Raw genomic sequence first — 26,032 nt, forward strand, 5'->3', positions numbered from 1 at the left:
CATGTAAGTTTTTGAGAGAATTTAGCGTAAAAGTATAGAAAAAGTCAGCAGATATTCACGTAAGTTTTTGAGAGAATTAACGTCGTTTTAAGAAATTTTAAGGAAAAGGTCAGCAGATATTCAGAAGTTTATGAAGAGAATTTAACGTAAAAAATAAGAAAAAGTCAGCGATATTCATGTAAGTTTTGAGAGAATTTAAACGTAAAATTATAAGAAAAAGTCAGCAGATATTTCATTGTAAGTTTTTGAAGGAGAAAAATTGTAACGTAAATTAATTAAAGAAAAATGTCAGCAGGAATTATGTAAGTTTTTGAGAGAATTTAACGTAAAAATATAGAAAAAGTCAGCAGATATTCATGTAAGTTTTTGAGAGAATTTAACGTAAAAATATAGAAAAAGTAACTGATATTCACGTAAGTTTATGAGAGAATTTAACATAAAAAAAAAAAAGTCAGCAGATATTCACGTAAGTTGATGAGGGAATTTAACGTAAAAATATAGAAAAAGTCAGCAGATATTCATGTAAGTTTTTGAGAGAATTTAACGTAAAGCGTATATTAAGTTTATGAGTAAAGAATCTAACGTAAAAAATAGAAAAAAGTCAGCAGATATTCACGTAAGTTTATGAGAGAATTTAATATAAAAAAATAGAAAAAGTCAGCAGATATTCACGTAAGTTTACGAGAGAATTTAACGTAAATAAGATAGAAAAAGTAAGCAGATATTCACGTAAGTTTATTAGAGAATTTAAGGTAAAAAATAGAAAAAAGTAAGGATATATGCATGTAAGTTTATGAGAGAATTTAATATAAAAATAGAAAAAGTGAACAGATATTCATGTAAGTTTACAAGTGGATTTAACGTAAAAAATAGAAAAAGAAAGCAGATATTCACGTAATTTTATGAGGGAATTTAAAGTAAAAAATTTAGTTTGGAGTAGTATCATCTTTCAGACGCGCGGAATTGGCGAAAATGTCGTTCGCCTGGAACCACGGTTAACTAAGAGTATCTTTTCAAAGCATTTCTTAATGCCACGATGCTCTTTCCTACTATAGTTAGATGACATTTTCACGAGCGAAAGCTCTGCTGAGAATTCTCCTTAAATCGTTATTTGCTTTCGTATATTACGTTATATATATATATATATATATATATATATATATATATATATATATATATATATGATCATATCACTGTGAAATATGACTTAATATCCAAAAAGCTTGAAGAATTCGAGCAGTTAAGAGGTCATTCTGGCTATTACAATTACGTTATACATACATACATACATTCATACATCAATATATATTACTATATATATACATATATATCATATATATATTATGTATAAAAATTGTAATAGCCAGAATGCCCTCTAAACTCTCGAATTCATCGTTTTTTTTTTCTTTTTTTTTTGCATACATTTGTCACTACAAAGCCTTAGGATCCAAGTGCAAGAAACTTGAAGAAATGATATATATATATATATATATATATATATATATATATATATATATATATATATACCATAATTGTAATAGCCAGAATGCCCTCTAAACTTCTCGAATTCATCGTTTTTTTTTCTTTTTTTTTTTTTTGCATACATTTGTCACTACAAAGCCTTAGGATCCAAGTGCAAGAAACTTGAAGAAATGATAATGACCGGCAGCGGGAAACGAACCCGGGTTACCATAATCACGACGAGATCACGTTCCCGACCTGACCGCAAGAAGGATAAAATATCTGCTGCCTTTCATTCATTGTGGCTGTTACAATTACTTACGTATCTCGTTAATATGACCATATTCATATTCATATATATATATATGAATAACCTAATAACCTATTATTAAAGGCATTACACACACACAGATATATATATATATATATATATATATATATATATATATATATATATATATAGTCTTTGAAACCTAGGTCTATTTTGGTGTTCTGTAGCATTCTGTATCTTTCCCAATTTCCTTTTCTACTTTTCTGTAATTTTCCGGCTAAATTTGGGCATTTAGTTGGCTGTACCTGTAGTCTATGCAATATACCATAGTCTTGATGGTATATTGTCTATAGGATACAACAAACTGTAGGCTATATCGTATACCTATAGTTTATTCACTATCCTTATACCTGTGCAGTATACATATATCTTTACAATATACCCATATACCCATACATATACCTGTAGTCTATACAGTATACATATAGTCTACACAGTATAGCCATAGCTATACAATAGTGCATACTATATACCTATAGTCTATATAATTGTCTCTACAATAGCCTATACAATAGTCTATACAATAGTATAAAATATACCTATAATCTATATTACCGTCTTTACAATAGCTTACACAGTAGTCTATACAGCATACCTATAGTCTACACATAGTCTGTGCAATATACCCACAGTCTATCTAATAGCCAATAAAATATACTAACAGTCTGGTGTAATAGTCTATACAATAGCCTAGACTTCAGTCAATATAATACACCACTGAGCCTGGTTGGGATACGATCGGCAGCTTGTGATGTTGGTCTAGTCTAGTCGGAGACTCTTAGTTCTAATTATTGTACTGGTTGTTAAGGCGAGGCTCAACCTCGTCACGAGTTAACGTATTTGTCATTAGAGACTCCTGTTCTGAGTCTATATAGACTCTGAGTCTGGAATCTCTGGTCACTCAGTTTTCCTTTGACTTGAGTGATGGTTGTCGCCATACCGAAGTGGCTGTGTGCCTAAAAGAAGCGACCTAGTACCATATAAGAACTTTTCTAAGGTAACAGCGGTTTCGATACGTTTGTCCTCTCTCTCTCTCTCTCTCTCTCTGAATTCCATACGCTGTTCATCTATACGTGTGTGTTTTGTTCGCATATGTCCATAACTTTTGTATTAGTGAATTTTTCGTGTCACATGACCCATTGATGTTAAACTGCCATTTACCCCGCTGAGAAAAACTGGCAGAGACTTCCGTTTTTTCAAAATGTCTCTAGGAAAGAACTTGCTTGCCTATCCCTTTAAACATTGACCCCCAACAGACACGGGTACGCATTCGTAATTAGGTCAGAAGCTGTAGACACTGGTAATGTGAGTCAAGGTTTTAGTATTATGTTAGCACCGTTACAGTAATTTGCATCCTCAAAGTGGGACAAGAAGCCCTAGCAGCTTTTTATTTAAAAAATCACGTTATTTAACTCTGATAATCTGAGCTTTCATTAAAGGAAAAATGGTCAAGTGGCTACCTGTAATTTGCAGCAGAAGTGATGGCGTGCTCCAACGTACATTTTCGCAGGCATTATCTGCTCGCTAATCCACGTATACATTGCGCGTAAAAAGGGATTTTAAGACCAGTACGAACAGGATTGATTGGACGTCCAAGGCCATTCGTAATCATATTTCGTGCAAGTTCTGACCCTCATCACTTGACCTCTGGTTAATAAGTTAAAATGGTCCCAGTTGGCGATCGTTACGAGGTGCTTTGCACAGCCAGTGGACAGAAGTTTCTTTAAATTTGTCTTATTTTGCTCTTTGTTAAGATACAGAAAGATGAGGGTGTTAAATAACAGTTTTTCTGGTAGTAAGTTCAAAGAAAATTAACCATTAAAAATAGGTTTAGATTTAAAAAAAATTCTACGTATAAACGTAGAAGGGAAATAGCTATCAGTCTTTTGAAACGGGTAAATGGTTTTTTCTTGGTGTTAATGCTACCTTAGTGTATGGATATGAAAATAATAATAATAATTTTGGAATTACTATTATTCAAATGCATGTTACAGAGGTATATATATACTCATTAGGCTGGTATTTACTATCGTCTAGTCGATTGAATTTTGATGATGACGTAACCGGTCCCTGAGGTCTATTCCCTAACCGTAACAGAGTACCGCCACATCTCTGAAAAAGCGGGAAACCATAGTATCTCATAAACTAATCATAGAATCTAATTGAAAATAATTTCATAATGTTTCCAATACACAAATATTTATATTGTTATTTCTTTGGAGATTTAACTCTTGACATTAGGCCTAATCTGTGTTGTTCTCGTAGTTTCAGAATGAGCCTAGATAGGCATATGTGTGTGAAAGGGACTTTGGTCATGTTCAGTTCATGTCATTTTTAACCCTTAAGATACCAGCGGATGTATTTGTGCTCATATTGTTAAGTGTCATCAGTTATATGTAAAACCATTTGTAATTTTAGGTACATTAGAATGACTGACAGGGTACGAGAAATATGATCCTCAAAATTGTATATTCTTAAGGTATAGCCGTAGGTCGGTTGTAGTGCCGTCAGTGCACCTCAGGCGGTACACTGTAGGCATTACTTAAGGTTCTTTGCGGCGTCCCTGCGGCCCTTAGCTGCGACCCCATTCGTTCCTTTTACTGTACCTCTGTTCATATTCTCCTCAACCATTTCTTGACATTTGTTTCATAATGCAACTGCTTTGAGGTTTTCCTCCTGTTATACCTGTAAATAAACCTTTTTTATTCTCAATTTAAATTTTAGCTCTGACTGACTTCATCATAGGCCCCAGCGCTTGGCCCTCGGCCTAAATTTCATATTCCATTCCATTCCATTCCGTAATGTTACTTAGTGCACCAAGAATAAAAATATTGTTGGTTAACTTTTACACACATACGAATCTAGTCCCATTCTGGACCTGTGACACCCTTATGGTGAATTTAGAACTATAATCTCAAGAGCTTAAATGTACGTTTGTCCAATTAGTTAAGAGGAATGATAAAAGCACAAGAGCCTAAACTTGAAATTGCATTAAACGTAATTAAGGAAATACTTAAATAGTTTATGTTGCAGTTGACTCTTAGTCGTGGCTAGACCCACTGTCTAGAGAGAACGGGACTGAACCCATCACTGAAATCAATTCATCTTTAACTGCCACATTTAAAGTATTTATTATCTAAGAATTTACGATTTGAGTCTAATTGATTGATGTCGCGTCTTCTTTCAGGCACAGTAGCTCTTCTAAGCGTCCCCTGCCAAGGCGGCCCAATCGACGAAACGGATGCTTCGCTTAGTACCTGTAACACCGGATGGGTGAGTCTATTGTCTCATCTGGCCTTTTCGCCGAGAGGGAAGTTATATCAGCACATACCTGTGATTTTTAGTGGCCTAGTTTTCTTTTCTTTAGATAATGATTAGTGTTTTGTTTAGTGGTTTACGTTATATTTTTGAGTGATACATCACGTAGACCTATTGTTATAGAGAAATACAATTTGTGGTTTACGTTATATTTTTTGGTAATTCATTACCTAGAATTATTGTTATAGAGGAATATATACTGTTTGTGGTTTACGTTATATTTTTGAGTGATACATTACGTAGACCTATTGTTATAGAGAAATACTATTTTTAAGCTTTTTAGTTTTATTTTTTTTAAGTATTTTTTGTGTGTGGGGGGCGGGGGTGGCGGGGTACAGTAAATAATTACCACGAGATAAAAAAATATATTTTTTCTTATGAAATTTTCTAGTTTGTTTTTGTATCAGTGTCATAAATACAACTTACAATTTTCTTGATTAACTGAAGTTTGTCAAACACTATATAAGGCCACAGGGGTGTGGCCTATTAGACCAAAACAGCGCAGCTAGATTTATTTAGCCTTTTAAAACTCTCCCCCAACGTTAAACTCATTTTTTTTGGTCGTTTTTGCCCGATGAAAGTACTAAAGTTACTTGGAATATACTATTATATATTATAGAAAATTACAATGCATCTAAATGCCCTGCGCTGACCTGTGCAAAAATTGAGATTGGCACCGCAGATAGTAAAAAAGAAGAAGAAGAAAAAAAACCTATACCATATATCGTTTAAAAAAAATTTATCCAACGAAAATATCTATAGTTAATTGTGTTTTCAATGAGAACAGATGTAATCCAATGTGTTTTTTAATGACACTTTTAAGATCACGGCGATACTTTGTAAGAATTTCACTAGAGTAGACTGCATTAATCCTATACTGTCATGATTTTTGCATCCGTTACTATGAGCTTAATCTCAATAATGGTCGGTAGTACATAGACATAACTTTAAAGTTATTATTACCATTTTTTTTTTATCACAGCCATCCTATTCGACTGGGTGGTTTTTACAGTGTGGGGTTCCGGGTTGCATCCTGCCTCCTTAGGAGTCCATCACTTTTCTTAACTATGTGCGCCGTTTCCAGGAGCACACTCTTCTGCAAGAGTCCTGGAGCTACTTTGACATTTAGTTTTTCCAGGTTCCTTTTCAGGGATATTGGGATAGTGCCTAGTGTCCCTATGATTATGGGTACAATTTCCACTGGCATATCCCATATCCTTCTTATTTCCATTTTCAGGTCTTGATTATTATTATTATTATTATTATTATTATTATTATTATTATTATTATTATTATTATTATTATTATTATTCAGAGGCTAAACCCCTATTCATATGAAACAAGCCCACAGGGCCAATGACTTGAAATTCAATCTTCCAAAGAATATTATGGTGTTCTTTTGAAAGAAGTTACAGAAGATAATTGGAAATACATAAAAAAGAGAGATCAGTTATTAGAACAGAAAAAAGATAGATTAATAAATGAATAAATTGGAGGGGAGGAGGACAGTTAGGATTAGTTGTAGAACAATGGAGTGATGGGTACCTTACCCTCTTATGGCATTTTTGACCCTGGGAGTTGTAACGCCAGATAACTTACGATTAGTTAGTCCTTAAGTTATTTTATGATAATACTATCATTACAAATTATTCATGAGAAGAGTATCATTATGAATTATTCATGAGAATAGTATCATTATAAATTTGAGATTATCGCGATATATTATCTGTGGGATTAGTGTCATTATAGATTATAATTTATAATGACACTATTCCCACAGATAATATCGTGATATTCTCAAATTTATAATGATACTATTCTCATAAATAATGTACAAAGATACTGTTCTCATAAATGATTATTTATGAGACCAGTATCCTTAGTATCCTTGTACATTATTTATGAGAATAGTATCTTTACAAATTATTTATGAGAATATAATTATAAATTATTTATGAGAATAATATCATTATAAATTATTTATGAGAATATCATTATAAGATAGTATTTATGAGGATAGTATCATTATAAATTATGAGAAAAGTATCATTATAAATTATTTTTATGAGAATATTATCATGTTAAATTATTAATTAGAATAGTCTTTAGTTAGTAAGATACTTTATACAACAATGAAAAAATTATTTATGAGAAAAGTACCAGTATATAATCTCGAGAAGTCAAGACAATCCATTAATGAATGACTCGAGACCGACTCACGGTGACTCAGAGACTTTTCCCCTGTCTCCTGAGTTATTGATCTCAACTTTAACCCAGAGTCATTGAGTTGATCCAAAGTCATTGAGTCCAGAGATCCGATTGGCCAGTGCTTGGAAGCGTTCTCTCAAGGTCTTGGGCTAATCGGGTCTATACCCTTCATGAATATTGCCTATTTTCGTACAGATAGTCAAAATGATTCGCGAGTTATGAGTTCCTGTAGACGCTAAAGTTGAAATAATAGATGTTTGAATGTTTGATAATAAGCGGTATTGAAATATAGCATTATGAGTCTTGAAATGGAGTTACAAATCCACAGTTATGTTTGGGTACAAATAATAAAAATTAAGTCTCTACAGAGAGCTCTCGGGATTCTGTAGAGGTTTATTTCGAAATGTATCTGGTCCCATGTATAACTGGATTTGTTTCTCTAATGGGCGAGACGTTCACAATTTATCGGATATTCATTAAGAAATTTGTTAGAAACAAGCTGATTGGGATTTTGCTAGTGAAGGAATCTAGCCAGGATAATTAGTATGGAAACGAGTGGGTAGACTGACAGCATGGCTTTGTATTTTTTGGATTTTAATGACATAGATTGCAGGTTTCAGCTTCAGAATGCAGTAGCTTAAGGGTTATAGATCGTATACTCGACTTAATTTTTCTCTTATTCCACTCTGTATCAGTTCATACTCTTTCGGTTGTCATTGAATCATCGCAAACTATTTATTTTGTACCATTTTCTCTTCAGCTTTTATCGTTTTAATGAAAAATAGACATTATTTAAGATGTATCTCACTTTTTGGAAGATGTTTTGCTGTCATCTGTACATCTGTTACATCTGTCATATGTAACTGAAGCATTTTTCTCTTGGGCATAGTTGAAGCTTTGGAAAATTCGAACGCACAGGCAGGGAATAAGAGACAATAAAACGTTTTTCTTTGCCGTTCCCGTGTGTTATTCACTTGTGTCTATTTTCCTTCTTCCTGAATTATTTCAGCCTCACGTTGACCTTTTCTAACTCCTGTTTGGAGTGCTGCTTTTCTCTATAGAGTCTATAAAGTCCAGTGTACCACACTATCAAAAGGATATTGCACAAATAGAGAGTGTACAAAGGTCTTTTACAGCTAGAATAGAAGAAGTTAAGGACCTTTACTGGGAAAGACTACAATCATTAAAATTATATAGTCTAGAAAGGAGAAGAGAACGCTACATGATAATTCAGGCATGGAAACAGATAGAAGGAATAACAGAAAACACCATAGAGCTAAAAATATCAGAAAGAGAAAGCAGAGGTAGATTAATAGTGCCCAAAACTATACCAAGAAAAATAAGGAAAGCACACAGGACATTAATCCACTACGCACCAGCATCGATAATGCAGTGTCTATTCAGTGCGTTGCCAGCTCATCTGAGGAATATATCAGGAGTGAGCGTAGATGTGTTTAAAGATAAGCTCGACAAATATCTAAGCTGCATCCCAGACCATCCAAGATTGGAGGATGCAAAATATACCGGAAGATGTGCTAGCAACTCTCTGGTAGACATTAGAGGCGCCTCACACTGAGGGACCTGGGGCAACCCGAACAAGATATAAGGTCTTGTAAGGACTGTAGATGCTACTTATGGTTTTTTACGGCGTCCCTTCGACCCAAGCTGCAACCTCTTTCGTTCCTTTTACTATACCTCAGTTCATATTCTTTTTTTCCGTCATACTTTCCCCAGCCTTTCCTAACAATGGTTTCAGCGCCTCAGTGACGTGATCGGTTTGATCTTCGCCTGCCACCTAGGTGGCCGCGAGTTCGATTCTCTGGCATTCCATTGAGGTGTGAGAGATGTGTATTTCTGGTGAAAGAAGTCTCTCTCTCGACGTGGTTCGGAAGTCACGTAAAGCCGTTGGTCCCGTTGCTGAATAACCACTGGTTACACGCAACGTAAAAACACCATACAAACAAACAAACAAACAAACAAACAGTAGTTTCATAGGGAATTGCGAGGTTTTCCTCCTGTTACACCTTTTTAATTTAACCTTTTTAAACTCTCAACTTCCCTTTTAGGAGTGAATGACTCCGTCGTAGGTCCCAGCGCTTGGCCTTTGGCCTAAACTTCATATTCAGATTCTTACTGCTTCGTATCTTGGAAATAATGAAGCAGGGAATAAAATTTCCTTTCTGAGAAGGTCGTAGCACACTGAATAAACTGTGTGAAGCTTTGATGGAGAACTTCTCAAAGCTAACTTTGATTATTTTTGATATTTCAAGGTTACATTGACTTCGAAAATTTCCCACGGGAGCTTTTGTTATGCATTGCCTTTTATCCTCTTCTTGGGAGACCTAATTTGAAACGTAGGTCCCATGAAAAAATAAAGTTGTCCGGTTCTCTGAATTCCTGGCTTCGTCTCTTAAAAAATGAAAACCTGATCGTTCTTCTATAACGTGGACAGAGCATCTCCAGCCTTCTCGTGCTGCCTTAGAGAGAATCGAATTCCAAATTCATGCTCCTTGGAACTGGAATGTAAAATTTAGGCCGAAGGCCAAGCGATTGGACCTATGAGGTCAGCCAGCGCTTAAAATAATGTTGAAACGATTGCTAGGAGAGGGTTGAGGAAAGTAAGATGGAAGAAACTGAATAGGGACGGAGGTACTGTAAAAAGGAATGAAGGGGTTGTAGCTACGGGCCGGAGGGACGCCGGAAAGAAGCTTGAGTAACGACTACAGTGCCCAGCGTGAGGTGCACTGACGGCACTGTCCTTCCGTCCTACGGGGTGTATTAAAGCTTTATTTTTTGTTACCTTTTTAATGGGTCTAAAGGTCATTTTAATAGCGGTATTTTCAGATGGGCCACTCCCTTAAATTTTACATTCAGACTTCGTTCGGTGGAAGATAAGTTGTATATAATGGAACTGTGATAATTTTAGCCGCCTCTGAGAAGCGTGGTCTTCGGAAAAGGTCTCTAGACGGTATCGTCGCTCTCTCTCGCTCTCGATTTCTCATCCGCTTCTCTTCTCTTCTCTCTCTCTCTCAGAGGAACACACACATGACATTTATGAAACTATGGTATCCTAAATCCAAAGTTTTTTTAACTGAGACTCTCTCTCTCTCTCTCTCTCTCTCTCTCTCTCTCTCTCTCTCTCTCTCTCTCTCTCTCAGAGAAACACACACGCATCTATGAAACCGTGGTATCCCATTTCCAAAGTTTGTTTAACTGAGTCATACATTCTCTCTCTCTCTCTCTCTCTCTCTCTCTCTCTCTCTCTCTCTCTCTCATACACGACACGCATTTATGAAAAGCGGGATGTCCTTATATTTCTGAAGTTTAACTGAGACTTATACATTCTCTCTCTCTCTCTCTCTCTCTCTCTCTCTCTCTCTCTCTCTCTCTCTCTCTCTCTGAACATATTACCATCTTTATAAAGAACTTGTAAAACCAAAGATGAATGAATTTGTGTCAGTATATTTGTTATTTATTTGTTATTTGGTTAGTTATTTTGAATAGAATGAATGTTAACATTTTATTATATTGGAATTTGAAGCTAATAGTACGTTAATAATGCAAGAATGGAGAATTTATTATTATACATTTTATATATTATTATATTAGTTATTATTATTATTATTATTATGATTATTATTATTATTATTATTATTATTATTATTATTATTAGATTATTATATCGTGGTACATATCTATAATTTTGTCATCGGTGCAGTATCTCCATACACTCATTGTAAAAGGTGAGAGAGAGAGAGAGAGAGAGAGAGAGATGAGAGAGAGAGAGAGAGAGGGGGCGTGAGAGAGGGGCGTGGGGGCGGCTAGGGATATTCTTGACGATTTTGCCTCACTTTCTTATAAGCATATATTGCACGTCCTACAGTCAAAAGTTTCAATTTAATCTATACAAATACGAGGTTCGAAAGTGTATACTTTACGTAAGTGGATTTGCGTACCCCCGGCAGGAGTCGATCGCAATTTGCAACGACTTTGTCATCAAACCGTTGCCGCAAACAAGTTTGGTCGTCATAGCACCGTCAGGCAGGTTCTCGTGTCCGTTTTCGTGATCGTCACTAAAAAGAAATAAAGGTTATCGTTGAATACTTTCATTATTATATAATGAATTAAGGTTTTTGTTATAGGCCTATATAAGTACTCTTTTTTTTTTTCCGGTAAAAAAAATTATGGGACTTCACTCAAAAAAACTACAGATGTTGCAGTTTAATACAAACCGAAGTCAGCGTCGACGATGCGTTCGAATGCGTTATCGATTTCATAACAGAGCCAAGCTGGTGCAGCTCAATTATTCATTCACTGGTCTTATAACTACATTCTTACTTAAAATATTATAATTTTCCGTTACTGACGATGATATGGAAGTTAATATACGGACATCAAATGAAAATGTTCTTCCTGAACGAAGTTACAAAAGTGAAAACTTTAGATAAAAAAAGCTTCATGATTATAGCTTCTGTGTATTGTAGCCTTCCCGTTTTCTTTAGCTTTGTCTGATATGGGGAATGTGATCGAGGTTCTTCAAGTTTTAGGTTATTATCTTCTCTGGAATGTCTGCTAGCTATGCGTGGGACGTTGTTTTATGTTCTCTATTCTTGATAGAAGCTATGTTAAAGAGAACCTCTCCCATTTTGCCTTTATTTCATTGATACGTTTCAAAAATAGGCATGACGACACGAAGAGCTCTACTCACACATTCACTAGAAACATATAGGCCTAGCAACACAATGGCTTCTCCCCCAGTCGATTTCCCCACATTTCTTCAGGATATGCTTTCCAACAGAAGCTTCAAAACTAAATATATAATAAATGAATGAGCTCTTCCTTCCCTTGTGGGACTAGAAGAGAGTGGCAGTCGAATTGCGACATATTTTAAGTAGTTTGCGTTAAATTCTTAATGCCAGGGAAGTAGATTCAGTGTTGCCCACACTTCATGGCTTTCTCAGAACGGAGAAGAATGCATAATACAATTCGGGGTACATTTGATATTTTAAAGGCGCTAATGGCTTGTAAAATCTCTGCTGCTCCATAATAATAATAATAATATATATAATATACATATATAGTGTGTGTGTGTGTGTGTGTGTGTGTGAGCAAAGGTGGTTTGAAAGGTGCAATAAGAGGAAAACCTCAAAGCAGTTGCACTATGAAACAATCGTTAGGAGAGGATCGAGGAAAGTAAAATGAGAGAGAGAGAGAGAGAGAGAGAGAGAGAGAGAGAGAGAGAGACTATGAAAGGAGGTCGAGTAAGAAGAATGAAAGAGGTTGCAGCTACGGACCAAAAGGGACGCCGCAAAGAACCTGGTGCAATGCCAACAGTGCTCCGCGTGAGGTGCACTGACAGCCCTACCCCACTACGGGACTTTGAACATTGCTGAGTGGAATGCCATTATTGAAACCACATGGGCGAACGCCACATGATTATATGCCATTGTCGACAGACGGTTGAACTGTTCTACAGGAGAAAGCTGAAGCCAGCTAAAACGTCGAGGTATCATAATGTAAACTAAACATTTGGTCGTTTCAGAGAAATTACGATCACTTTAACCCCTTCTAGAAGATAAAATATTTTATATAATCAGTTATCAGTATCATTACTACAACGTTTACTACTATAACTACCATTATTACTATTATTTCATTAAAAAGAAAGACACTAAAAGTTGCAGTAATGATACTGATAACTGATTATATAAAATATTTTATCTTCTAGAAGGGGTTAAAGTGATCGTAATTTCTCTGAGACGACCAAATGTTTAGTTTACATTATGATACCTCGACGTTTTAGACAGCTTCAGCTTTCTCCTGTAGAACAGTTCAACCGTCTGTCGACATTGGCATATAATCATGTGGCGTTCGCCCATGTGGTTTCAATAATGGCATTCCACTCAGCAATGTTCAAAGTCCCGTAGTGGGGTAGGGCCGTCAGTGCACCTCACGCGGAACACTGTTGGCATTGCACCAGGTTCTTTGCAGCGTTTCTTTTGGTCCGTAGCTGCAACCTCTTTCATTCTTCTTACTCGACCTCCTTTCATAGTCTCTCTCTCTCTCTCTCTCTCTCTCTCTCTCTCTCTCTCTCTCTCTCTCTCTCTCTCTCTCTCTCTCTCTACTTTCCTCGATCCTCTCCTAACGATTGTTTCATAGTGCAACTGCTTTGAGGTTTTCCTCCCGTTGCACCTTTCAAACCACCTTTGCTCATACACACACACACACAATATATATATATATAACTATTAAACAATTCTAGAAAGAACACTCGCTTGACGAAGGGCATATTTTCGGCTACAAGAGAGAGAGAGAGAGAGAGAGAGAGAGAGAGAGAGAGAGAGAGAGAGAGAGAGAGAGAGAGAGAGTGGGTTGGCCAGAGGAAGACTTTTAATGAGTTGCTTACTAATTAAAGCGTAATTATTGGGTAATGCCCCGTAGTGACGTTTGTTTACAAGAAAAGCGCAAAGGTTTTTTTTTTCGTAATTCTGCCTTACTGACTTACTGTTATTCTTGACGAAGGGGAGGGGGGGGGGGGATTGGAAAATGAATAGAATGCCATATTGTAATTAACTCTCAGTTTTATTTATTTATTTATTTATTTATTTTACTTATTTATTTATTTTTTGTTGGTTTACTTTTTCCTTCCTGATAACCGACCTCCTCTTTCTGTTTCCTGTTATATTCTGTTACTTCTTTTAAATGAACGCCTGAATATTTTTCAGAAGTTCCAATTTCATGTCAGTTGGCCCTATGGTGGGCGTGTTCCATAGGAATAGGGGTTGGTCATGCAGAAGAGTGTGATCCTAGAAACGGCGCACATAGTAAGAAAAGTGATGGACTCCTAAGGAGGCAGGATGCAACCCGGAACCCCACACTATAAATATCACTGAGTCGAATTGGAGGACTGTGATAGACAAAAAGAATAATAAAATAATAATAATAATAATGCGTTTAAATAGTGATTCTATTTTAGAAGGTTTTATACCGCTTAGTAATTTGAGTTTATTTTTCTCGAAATACCGCGTCCTGCCGATCGTCGTTTGTTTTTTCCCCCCGATAATCTCAAAGGCTGATAAACGATTATGCCTCCGACCTTGCGTTTCGTGATGTCATCGCGTTTGGCTGGAAAGGTTCGCGTGATTGGTGTGAGTTTTGGTTCCTCGGGGATTAAAAAAAAAAAAAACGGAGTTTACGTTTATTCGCAGATATATGACGTAACACACTTGTCATATACTTACGTTTTGTTCTGTTTATTTGTTAATTTATTTTTGTTTCTTTTTTTTAACAGGTGATTTCTTTCAGTGTTTTCCATGACCTATTGTTGCTTCTTTCTAATGAACGTCGTATTCTATAGAAGTTGGAATTTGAAGTCACCGGCCCACGTCTTCTTGTTCCATATAAATAGGGTTTGTCTTCTGAATAATAATAATAATAATAATAATAATAATAATAATAATAATAATAATAATAATAATAATATTTCTATATTCTTTTCTTAATTTCTGTGTCCCTGTGATGTTTAATACATAAATAATCCTTCTGACTTGGTTTTCGTGGGACTTAGTTTGTGCTAAAATTAGGAATAGCAGGAATATTCCGACTGAAATTTCCTTAGTCCAGGAATACCTGATCGGAAATTCCTGATCAGTAAATCCTTTTCAGTAATTCTTAACCAGTAATTCATGATCAGTAATTTCTGGTCTGAAATTTCTGATCAGTAATCCCTGATCATTAATTCCTGATCAGTAATTCCTGATCAGTAATTCTTGATCAGTAATTCCTGATCAGTAATTTTTTTCAGTAATTCTTGATCAGTAATGCATGATCACTAATTGTTGATCATTAGTTCCTGATCAGTAATGCGTAATTAGTAATTCTAGATCAGTAATTCCTGACTAGCAATACCTGATTACATTCTTAAAATCGAAGCGCTTTACAGAATCGTTTATAATATTGAAGGCTGCGATTTGAACCCCTGTTTGACAACCAGAAGTCAAAAGGCTGAAAAGTCTAATGTATTAAGAAAAAAAGTATTTCAAAAGCGCAAAAAAGGAATATAGTTATTGGAACTGACCTCCTGCTTGCTGGAATCAAGAGGTCACTTTGAGTACGATCGACTCCATAATCACAGAGGTGGGATAGAATATAAACCTCTTTAACGCAGACTAAATCATGCTATGCCGTCTTCCTCCTCGACGAGGCGATACACTGTAGGCAACCACTTTCATTCCTTTTAACCGTACCTCCGTTCGTATTCCCTTTCTTCCATCTTGCTTTCCCTAACCCTCTTTGGGCGCGCCATAGTAATCTGTATTTTCCGTGTCTCTCCGACAATGGTGTCTTCGGGCACTCTTCTCCTCCCCACCCATACCCCTCCCCCACCATTACTTCGTCTCAATCACGTCAGGCTTTGTCGCTCCTCCTCCTCCTCCTCCTCCTCCCTTGGCACTGGTGGTCAAGGGTAACGGAGTAATATTTTGCAGTGCCAGAATTGCTCCATTGGTCACGGCACCTTGTCATTGTCTGTGGAGTAATGTGGTGGAATTGGTAACGCTGCCTGTGTTTGTATGTGTGTATGTGAAGTGGCTTCAATCCAGAGAGAGAGAGAGAGAGAGAGAGAGAGAGAGAGAGAGAGAGAGAGAGAGAGATTTATGCAGCCCGATCCTACTAATTTGAGAAAACTGAGTGAGGAAATATCTTTTAAAGCCAATTTCGCCTTATTCCCTCTAATTACAAATTGCGAATACTCTCTTACGTACTCGCGAAGGCGTTCATTTCTTTTGCGCGGAAGTATGTCATTAGTCCTAAGAAGATTTTAAGTAACGTTTGATATCGATTAATAATTTTGCTGGAAATAAAAAATGGAATTTTTGTAATTCTTAGCTTCCCTCTTCCATATCAAATCACTATTTTTGCTAATAATTCTAATGTTTTTTTTTCACCTTTTAAAGTACTTAATCCCCGTAGGAATTACTTAAGGTTCTTTGCAGCGTCCCTTCGGCCCCTATAAAACTGCAACCTCTGTCATTCCTTTTATTGTACCCCTTTTCATATTCTCGTTCTTCAATCCCAATTTTCCTGAACCCTCTCAAGTTCCTAGTTGGACGAGTGGTTTACTTGCTCGCCTACCACTTCGATAGTCACGAGTTCGACTCCTCGCGTTGCCAACGTTGAATCCGAGGAATTTATTTCTGTTGATTAGAAATTCATTTCTCGATATAATGGGGTTCGGATCCTACAATAAGCTGTAGGTCCCGTTGTTAGGTAACCACTTGGTTCCTAGCCACGTAAAAATATCTTAATTTGGGCCAGCCTTAGGAGAGCTGTTAATCAGCTCAGTGGTCTGGTTAGACTAAGATATAGTACTTAACTTTACTGAACCCTCCCCCTACGATTGTTTCATAGTTCAACTGAGAGGTTTTCCTCCTATGAATTTAACTTAAAAATTGAACCTATTTGAACTCTCAGTTTCGCTGAATGACCCCATCTTAAGTCCCAGCGCTTTCTTAGTCTTTGGCCGAAATTCTGTATTCTATTCTCTTCTCGAAAGAAAATACCCCGTTCCATTTATCCTCGTTTAAAAGCAAATAAAAATGACATCAGACGAATCCATTTTCACCGAACGCAGCTACGTTCAGCGCCCTGTCTTTTTTTTCGCTATCTATCCAGAGTGCTAGCCTTGAAGGTCATATCCGTCAGAGTTCGATCAATAGATCGGATACGCGAACAGCATACTTGAGGATCCTCAAAATGTCAAGTGGGTTTGTGTGTAGTCATGGTACGTGTCCGCTGCCATGACTCAGCTTGGCTCCATGTTTCGTTCCTCTTGTTTCACCACCTTTTCGCAATTTTTCTGCTGCCTCTTACTCTACTTCTTCTTACAAAAGGCTGGTGATCGAAGTGAGGTCGTACTGTTCTAATAGCTTATTTTCTTCTGCCTCTTTCTCTAATTATTCTTCTTCTTCTTACAAGAAGCTGGTGATCGAAGTGAGGTCGTACTGTTCTAATAGCTTATTTTCTTCTGCCTCTTTCTCTAATTATTCTTCTTCTTTTTACAAGAAGCTGGTGATCGAAGTGAGGTCGTACTGTTCTAATAGAATATTTTCTTCCGCCTCTTTCTCTAATTATTCTACTTCTTCTTACAAGAAGCTGGTGATCGAAGTGAGGTCGTACTGTTCTAATAGAATATTTTCTTCCGCCTCTTTCTCTATAATTCTTCTTCTTTTTACAAGGAGGTGGTGATCGAAGTGAGGTCATACTGTTCTAATAGCTTATTTTCTTCTGCCCCTTTCTCTACTTCTTCTTCTTCTTCTTCTTCTTTTTACAAGAAGTTGGTAATCAAAGTGAGGTCTTGCTGTTCTGATAGCTTATTTTCTTGTGCCTCTTTCTCTAATTTTTCTTCTTATTCTTTTTACAAGAAGCTGGTAATCATAGTGCAGTCTTACTGTTCTAATAGCTTATTTTCTTCTTGTTTTCAAGAAACTTCTTGAAACAAGAGGAAGAAACTGAGCAATTTGAACAGCCGGTACCTGCAGTTTGATCAGCAGTTTCTTGCAACAAGAGGAGGAAACTAAGCTGTTTGAAGAGTGATTATACCAAAATGAGGTCTCTCTCTTAAAAGATCTTATTTTCCTCTTCTGCTCTCAAGAAAAGATAATCTGCGTGGTGTTTGCTGTTCAAATAGCTTATTTTCTTATTCTTTCAAGAAACTGATTATCTGTGAGGTTTTCTGTTCAAATAGCTTATTTTCTATTCTTTAAAGAAGCTGACTATCTGTTTGAGGTCTCTGTTCAAATAGCTTATTTTTCTCTTGTCTCAAGAAACTAATTATCAAAGTACGTTCTATCTCTGTTCAAATAGTCTATTTTCCTCTTGTCTCAAGAAACTGACTATCAAAGCAGGTTCTATCTCTGTTCAAATAGCCCATTTTCCTCTTTTCTCTAGAAACTTATTTTTAAAGTATGTCCTCTCTCTGTTCAAATAGTCTATTTTCCTCTTGTCTCAAGAAACTGATTATCAAAGAAAGGTCTCTCTCTGTTCAAATACCCTATTTTCCCTTCAAATACACTATTTTCCCTTTGTCGCCAGAAACTGATTATCAAAGAAAGGTCTCTCTCTGTTCAAATAGTCTATTTTCCTCTTGTCTCAAGAAACTGATTATATCAAAGTAAGGTCTCTCTGTTGAAATAGCTGGATATGTTTATTTCCCGAATGCCAGTGAAAGATTCAATATCACCTGAACCAATTATCGATGTTGAGAACCTCTTGGCTCGAGCGTTGTAAAACATTAATATGTATTTTCTAGGTTTGATTACAATAAAAACAAAGTTTTTGTTACAACACAGCGCATGAGTGTTGGATCAGAAGAGATAGGCATTTGCAGATGGTGCTAATAAAGAAGACTGCACGTATTGGTGAAAGAGGTCGATAAGCTATTCAAGAATAGGAAGTTGAAAGCGAATTTTAGCGCTGAAATAGAGTCCTCATATCCAGCAAGCGTTAGAATGTAAGTTATGTAGAAGTAGATGTTGATCGATAATGCTCAAGAAGGTGATATTCGCTGGTACAATACGTCACAGTCACGTGACGTGTCCATATTGGGAAATGTGTATGACCTCGAACCAATATTTTGCTTACAACATGTTGAAGTAAAGTCAAGTGACAGTTGTTCATTTCGTATTAGTCGTCATGTAAATTACGATTTGGGGCTATGTTGAAGTGACGTATTGTTTTGAAACCTTTCCGAGCTAGTTTATGAGTTATTGTTATCACTAGCAAACATATGTATACAGAAAATATATATGGAAATTCGTAAAGTAACGAAGTCTACGGGTATAACCAGCCTCGTTTCACGGCAAAACCAGCCCTGTTTCAGGGAATCCCTTCTCACCCCCATCCCCTTCGGAGGGTAGGGGAGGTGAGATGAAACCGCATTATAAACCACCTTATGAGTCCCCACTATAACCCTGCCAAGTTTCATGCCCGTTGGACCAGCCGTTTGGTAGTGATTGAGTGACATACGGACGGACAGACATTACGCCCATCATAGTAAGATTACGTGAAAGTGACAAAAACAATTCTTCTTCTTCTTCTTCTTCTTCTTCTTCTTCTTCTTCTTCTTATTATTATTATTATTATTATTATTATTACTCATAAGATGAACCCTATTCATAGGGAACAAGCCCACCACAGGGATCATTGACTTGAAATTCAAGCCTCCAAAAGACAAGATAAATTAACAACTTAATGAATAGATAAAAATGTAAGTAGATGAGTAAAATGCAAGCAGAATGCTTTAGGTAGTAATGCTTGGCATTTCCGCTTGAACTTCTGAAGTTCCAGTGCGTAACAACTTCTGAAGTTCCAGTGCGTAACAACTTCTGAAGTTCCAGTGCGTAACAACTTCTGAAGTTCCAGTGCGTAACAACTTCTGAAGTTCCAGTGCGTAACATCCTCAGTATGGAGACTGTTCCACAGTCCAACGGTGTGAGGAATCACTCCTTTATTCCTCACACCTCTAGAACTGTAGGGTTCAACAACGAGTTACATTTTCTATGAGTATAAACTCCAGCATTTATGTTTGTGAGTGTTCAGATTTCAATGTGGTAATCGGAAACTAACACAAACTGCTACTGAAAAAGTAAAGTATCCAGGACAACAATAACTGGGCGATTGGTTCCTCGGCCTAAAAGAGCTACTACGATGCTATAGTAGACTCACATCAGCCGTGCATTTGATGTCTAGGCCAGTCCCTTACGACGCTCCTGATTGGCTGTTGATAAGCCCATCGCAGGGCTGGAAACTCTCAGTCTCGAGAGATAGTTCACATATGCAAGATGTATTTTCCACCTCTCCTGAAAGAGGTATACCTCATGAGAGATGGAACATAGATCCTGCCTATGTGAACTCTCTCGAGAGAGTTTCCAGCCTTGTCATTGGCTTATCAACAGCCAATAGGAGCGTCGTAAGGGACTGGCCTAGACATCAAATGCACGGCTGATGTGAATCTACTATAGTCCATTTATTTTCCCATCAGGTTCTCATTCGCGTTCCCAGAATGACGGTCATATTTTTTCACTCTGAGGCTAAAATTACCTCGTGAATGATATTATCGTCAGCCTGAGGTTAATTTGAGGCTCTGACGTCACGCATGGTATACGGACGTTACTTATGAACGAAAAATATTTCTCATAATTATTCGGCTGACAGCAACAACACAGCACCAGACTTCTAGGAATCCCGAGTTATGTATCTTTGTGAAAGTCAGTCTCCTTAGATTTCTAAAGGCTAAGTTACTTAAAAAGAGAGAGAGAGAGAAAAAAAAAAGAGATCGAAACGGATTATGTAATTTAGCCCAAAGCCAAGCACTGGGACCTATGATGTCATTCAGCGCTGAAATTGAAGTTGAGAGTAAAAAAATAAAAAAATAAATAAATAATTACAATAAAAAAGGTTGAGAGGTGTTACAGGAGGAAAACCTCGCAGTTGCCCTATGCAACAATCGTTAGTAGAGTGTTGTGGTCAGCAAGATGGAAGAAGAATAATATGAAAGCAGGTACAATAAAAGGAACGAATGGGGTTGCAGCCAGGGACCCAAGGGACGCTGAAAAAGCCTTAAGTGCTGCGTACAGTACACCACATGAGGTGCAGTGACGGCACTACCACCTACGTGGAACAAAAACGAATTTTCAAAGTCATTACGTCGAAATGGCGGCTTTCTTCAAACAGTAGACGTTGTTATTCACGGTGTCAAAGAAAACGCAACCGTGAATATTCGGGAGGATTCAAGGCCACAATGCGAGGGGAGCCTCCTCCCCTCTTCTCCCCCCCCCCCTCTCAAACATAACAAGGCGGACTTACTTTTGGCACGCTAAAACCTCGTCGAATCGATGGGGGGTAATTCTGAGTAAACAAAAGAGCATCGATCCACATCAGGAACCCAATATTGAGAGAGAGAGAGTTGCAGCCGTCTTTAAGCCGATAAGAGTAGAGTATACAGAGCCTATAATTGTATGTATACTGTCTGTAGTCTCTTTGTTATTTCTCGAAGAAACATCCATTCAGTGCTTATGAATGGCCGTGCTCTCAAATTACGCATGCGCAGTACGTCTACAGTGGAATATGTTCGATGCACACCGGTAACGCTGTTACTAAAAAAATCCATGCTGCTAGATTTATGACTGGCCAAAAGATTTAGAGTGCTATCACGTTATATGTTGAGGTTGAAGTCTTAATTACCATGGGATACCTGGTAAAAATCTTGCATGTTTTTTCAGAGGAACTTCAAGACTTTCCTTGGTTTTTGGATTTGAAAAATCAGACATTCCTTTTCTGTTAAGTAGAGAAAATAAGTAAGAATTTTAAAGCTTCGCTGTAGCCTAGACTCATCTAAACATGACTTGTATTTTTAGTTTTTTTCACTGGAATTCCATAGTTAGGACATGCATACATAATCATATTCATACCCGAATAAATCCATATACTAAGAGTGCCTCAATGGCATGGTCGGTATGGTGTTAGCCTGCCACCCCGGTGGCCGCGAGTTCGATTCTCGGGCATTCCATTGAGGTGTGAGGGATGTGTATTTCTGGTGATCGAAGTTCACTCTCGACGTGGTTCGGAAGTCACGTAAGGCCGTTGGTCCCGTTGCTGAATAACCACTGGTTCCATGCAACGTACAAACACCATACAAACAAACAAACAAACAAACATCCATAGCTTCAAAATTGACAGTAACGCGAGGAAAGATCGAGAGAAGGAGTCCCAACCTTAGGGACGCCATTGCGTTTAATCATAAAGAAACTTGGTACACATGGAGATGTACACCTATACTCTGTTTTTTTTCATCTGTCCACCCGCCTGTGGTGTTTTTGTATGGCAACACTGCGTCCCGGGCTTTAGATAGTCACATTCAGGCCCCCTTACATTCAACGATTATAATAATATCCTATTTCGAATATTAACGGTGTAATTCGCATACAGTAAATTATTAAAACACTTTTCAGTTGCAATGTACACCCAGATATCCTCCTTTTATTTACCTAAAAACTTACACATAGCGTAACTATCTAAAGCCCGGGGACGCAGTGTTGCCATACAAACAAACAAACAGGCAGATGGACAGATGAAAAAAACAGAGTATAGTTATACACCTCTGTATGCACACATGTAGGTGTCTAATATAAAACCACAGTTTAACTTTATGCAGTTACTCGGCCTAGCAAAATACAACCTTTCAAAGTACAGACTCGCAAAATACGGCTTTGTAAAGTACATTCTTTCAAAGTACAGCCGTATAAAACACAGCTTATCAAAATACATCATTTTAAAATGTAGCCTTTCAAAATACAGGCTTGCAAAATATACCTTCCAAAACACAGCCTTGCAAAATATAGCCATTCAAAATTCAGCCTTTCACACTACAGTCTTCTAAAATACAACATTTCAAAATGCAGCCTTTCAAACTATAGCTTTGCAAAATACAACCTTTCAAAATGCAGCCTCTCAAACTATAGTCTTGCAAAATACAACCTTTCAAAATGCAGCCTTGCAAAATATAAACTTTCACAGTGCAGCTTTTCAAATTACAGCCTTTCAAAACGTAACCTTTCAAAATATAACAGTTTTAACGAACCAAAATTTCTCCGACAGGAACTGTGTCCCACCACCAACCTCTGCGTCCTGTCCGTTTGCAAAGACATCGACTACGCAAAGGTTCAGTACAATCACCTGAAGTGCCAGCATGGGCAGGTGCCCTGCGAGGCTGCCGGAGGGGCGTGCATGTGGCCGTGCCCTAAGCCCACGCCCCTGATGAATCCCTCGTCTCCTCTGAAGCCTTCTTGTGGGATGGGGAAGATCTTTTGTGAAAGGTGAGGGTAAATTCACACTGTTCCTCCTTCTGCAGGACCCGTTGTATAATTCAGGAAATACTATATGTCATTAGCCTTCTATTCTCCTTCTGCCGGATGTGTTATATAATTCAGTAACTACTGTCTGTCATTGCCTTTTATTCACCTTCTACAGGATGTGTTATATAATTCAGGAACCACTGTCTGTCACTAGCCTTTTATTCACCTTCTGCAGGATGTGTTATATAATTCAGGAACTACTGTGTCATTGGCCTTCTATTCTCCTTCTGCAGGATGCGTTATATAATTCAGGAACTACTATCTGTCACTGGCCTTTTATTCACCTTCTAAGGGATGTGTTATACAATCCAGGAACTAGAACTACTGCTATCTATCATTGGCCTTCTGTTCATCCTTCTGCAGGATGTGTTATATAATTCAGTAACTACTGTCTGTCATTGGCCTTCTATTCTCCTTCTACAGGATGTGTTATACAATCCAGGAACTAGAACTACTACTACTATCTATCATTGTCCTTCTGTTCTCCCTTCTGCAGGACGATGACCTGCACAGCCGAGGACGAATGCACCCCGTTGGACGACTACAAACCCGTCTGCAGTTTTGGCTCCACGTTCTGCCTGGCCCAGGGCGGCTGCGTCACCGGAGGCTGCGAAGATGAGCGGAAGACCGAACGCCGCTATTACTGCCCGCTGGGCAAGGTGAGTACCCGTCGATTAAGAGTCTTTTTGTTTACTATTTCGACTTATTCTCGTGTGTTTGTTTGTCCTAGTAGTTCGTTAGTCATTTGTCTGATTGAGCCAAGATTTTTCTGTTCATAGAAATCGGCAATTAAGAGTTTTGTGTGTACCATTTTGACTCATTCTTTCGTGTGTTTGTTTTTCTTAATTCGTTAGTCATTTGTCCGATTCTCAGGCAAGAATTTTGGAAATATGTCTGCTTTCTTTGTTTGTCAGTTTTTATGCGTTTCACGCATTTTGATATAATAGTTTTTATCTTGAATTAAAAGATTTATTTAACGTAAATTTTGATATAATCTTTTTTTGTCTTGAATTACACAATGGATTTTTTGTGTACAATTTTTTATAAGAAGATTTTGAACAAAAGTCTTTTTTTTGCAGAATTTAATAATATACTTTTTCCAGCTTTTCACTTTAATGCCGCTTTTAAAACCCCTACTTTTGTAAATATCTACGAATTCTGAGCACGGTAGATATATATTTGCATTAAAAGCACGTTATTGAAATATAAAAACTGTGAAGCCTAAATACTATTTAATTCATTTCAAAACACAAAGGATACAGGGTGATTTCCTTTGATGAAACAAACACTTGTACCTCCATTCGGAGTTATGTCACATAAATATAAACACACATACACGCATATATCATGTGCACTTCCTCTGCCACATAGGTATGCCACACTGTGCGCACACATGTACACATATATCTGTACTTACCGATATACTTGTCGATTGAAAATGTATATATCTCCCCTCGTGTTCACCTGCCACATCTATACATATGTATCTATGTTTCTGCATAATTTATGCAATAAATGTTCCTCGTTGTCGAACTTCTCAAGAGGTCCTTTATTCCTCTCAACGTTAGACTGTGGAACAGTCTTCATACTGAGGATATTGTTGATTTATTAAATTTTTACATTTATGTGTCTCTGACAAATGTCCTCTTCTTTCTGTATTTACTATTACGTTCTGTTACTTCCTTCAAATGAACAACAAATTCTTTGGAAGATTGAATTTCAAGTCAAGTGACCCCTTTCGTGGGCTTCTTCCCATATGAATTGGGGTATCTAATCTGAATAATACTCATGATTATTCGCAGATGATATTTTCTCTGATATATTTACCCACGAAGGAAATAGCTGAAAGATTATTATCGAGGTTTTTAAGTTTCCGAAAAATCCCTGGACCAAATTTTGTATAAGTTTTTTTTTCAATAAAGTGATTCATTTTATTCATTCCCAGTTGTGAATAGACGCTTTATTATTATTATTATTATTATTATTATTATTATTATTATTATTATTATTATTATTATTATTATTCAGACGCTGAACCTTCTATTCATAAGGAACAGCCCTACAATGACCATTCATTTTAAATCCAGTCTTCCATAGAGTATGAATTGTTCTATGAAGAACTGACGTTCATGCCCCATTCTCTCTCTCTCTCTCTCTCTCTCTCTATCTCTCTCTCTCTCTCTCTCTCTCTCTCTCTCGACGTCAGCTTTTAGTGCTAATAATTCTCTTAAGACCAACAAAAATTGAAAGGACATTAACTTGTAGACGTAATTACATTACAGATTGACATTATACATTGCCCAAAACCTTAAATGTACGAGACAGACAGCGCAATAAATCATATACAGATTTGTACACTATTGGTGGGAGATTTGTTAATTATCTTTTATTTTATCTTACATCATATTACATTGGACATCAATTTTGACAACAGCTTCTTACCATAAAGGGATCCTAATTGCATGGTGTGCCCTCTATTGGGATTCGACGTTTGCATAGCATGGTTGAAAGTTTACGAATTTATATTTTCTTTATAGATATATATTTTTTTTTACTCATTGACTTCTCTTCGCAAGACAGTATGGTAGGTGACGAACAAGAAGTTATATTATATTCTTCAATATAGCTTCGTTCGAACTTTAGACATTCCTATTTTAATTTTAAATTTTAATTGACTGTACGTAACGTTAAGGCTTATGCGTTGAGTCTTTTCAAGAGACTGTGGTTGTGACTGGACTTCCCATGGATGTTCCAATAACAAAACTTTGCTCTGGGACATAAAATGGCGACCGCAGACTCACTC

The 26,032-nt window shown here is 37.0% G+C and overlaps 2 protein-coding genes across 6 annotated transcripts in view; one reads left to right on the forward strand and one right to left on the reverse strand.

The window, feature by feature from the left end:
- The window catches only part of LOC135196422 (major facilitator superfamily domain-containing protein 8-like), a 533,321-nt gene extending 511,256 nt beyond the window's left edge, over nt 1-22,065 (reverse strand). The window contains exon 1 of the mRNA XM_064223232.1: nt 22,053-22,065. The gene's annotated coding sequence lies outside the window, so the exon portion shown is untranslated. The remainder of the gene's footprint in view (nt 1-22,052) is intronic.
- LOC135196421 (uncharacterized) overlaps nt 1-26,032 on the forward strand; it is a 114,351-nt gene that overhangs the window by 2,622 nt on the left and 85,697 nt on the right. For all 5 annotated transcript variants that reach the window (XM_064223226.1, XM_064223228.1, XM_064223229.1 and 2 more), the window contains exons 2-4: nt 4,980-5,065; nt 22,973-23,190; nt 23,726-23,888. In XM_064223226.1, coding sequence (XP_064079296.1) covers nt 4,980-5,065; nt 22,973-23,190; nt 23,726-23,888 — 467 coding nt within the window. The remainder of the gene's footprint in view (nt 1-4,979; nt 5,066-22,972; nt 23,191-23,725; nt 23,889-26,032) is intronic.

Source organism: Macrobrachium nipponense, chromosome 17, assembly GCF_015104395.2.
Source record: "Macrobrachium nipponense isolate FS-2020 chromosome 17, ASM1510439v2, whole genome shotgun sequence".
NCBI lineage: Eukaryota > Metazoa > Arthropoda > Malacostraca > Decapoda > Palaemonidae > Macrobrachium > Macrobrachium nipponense.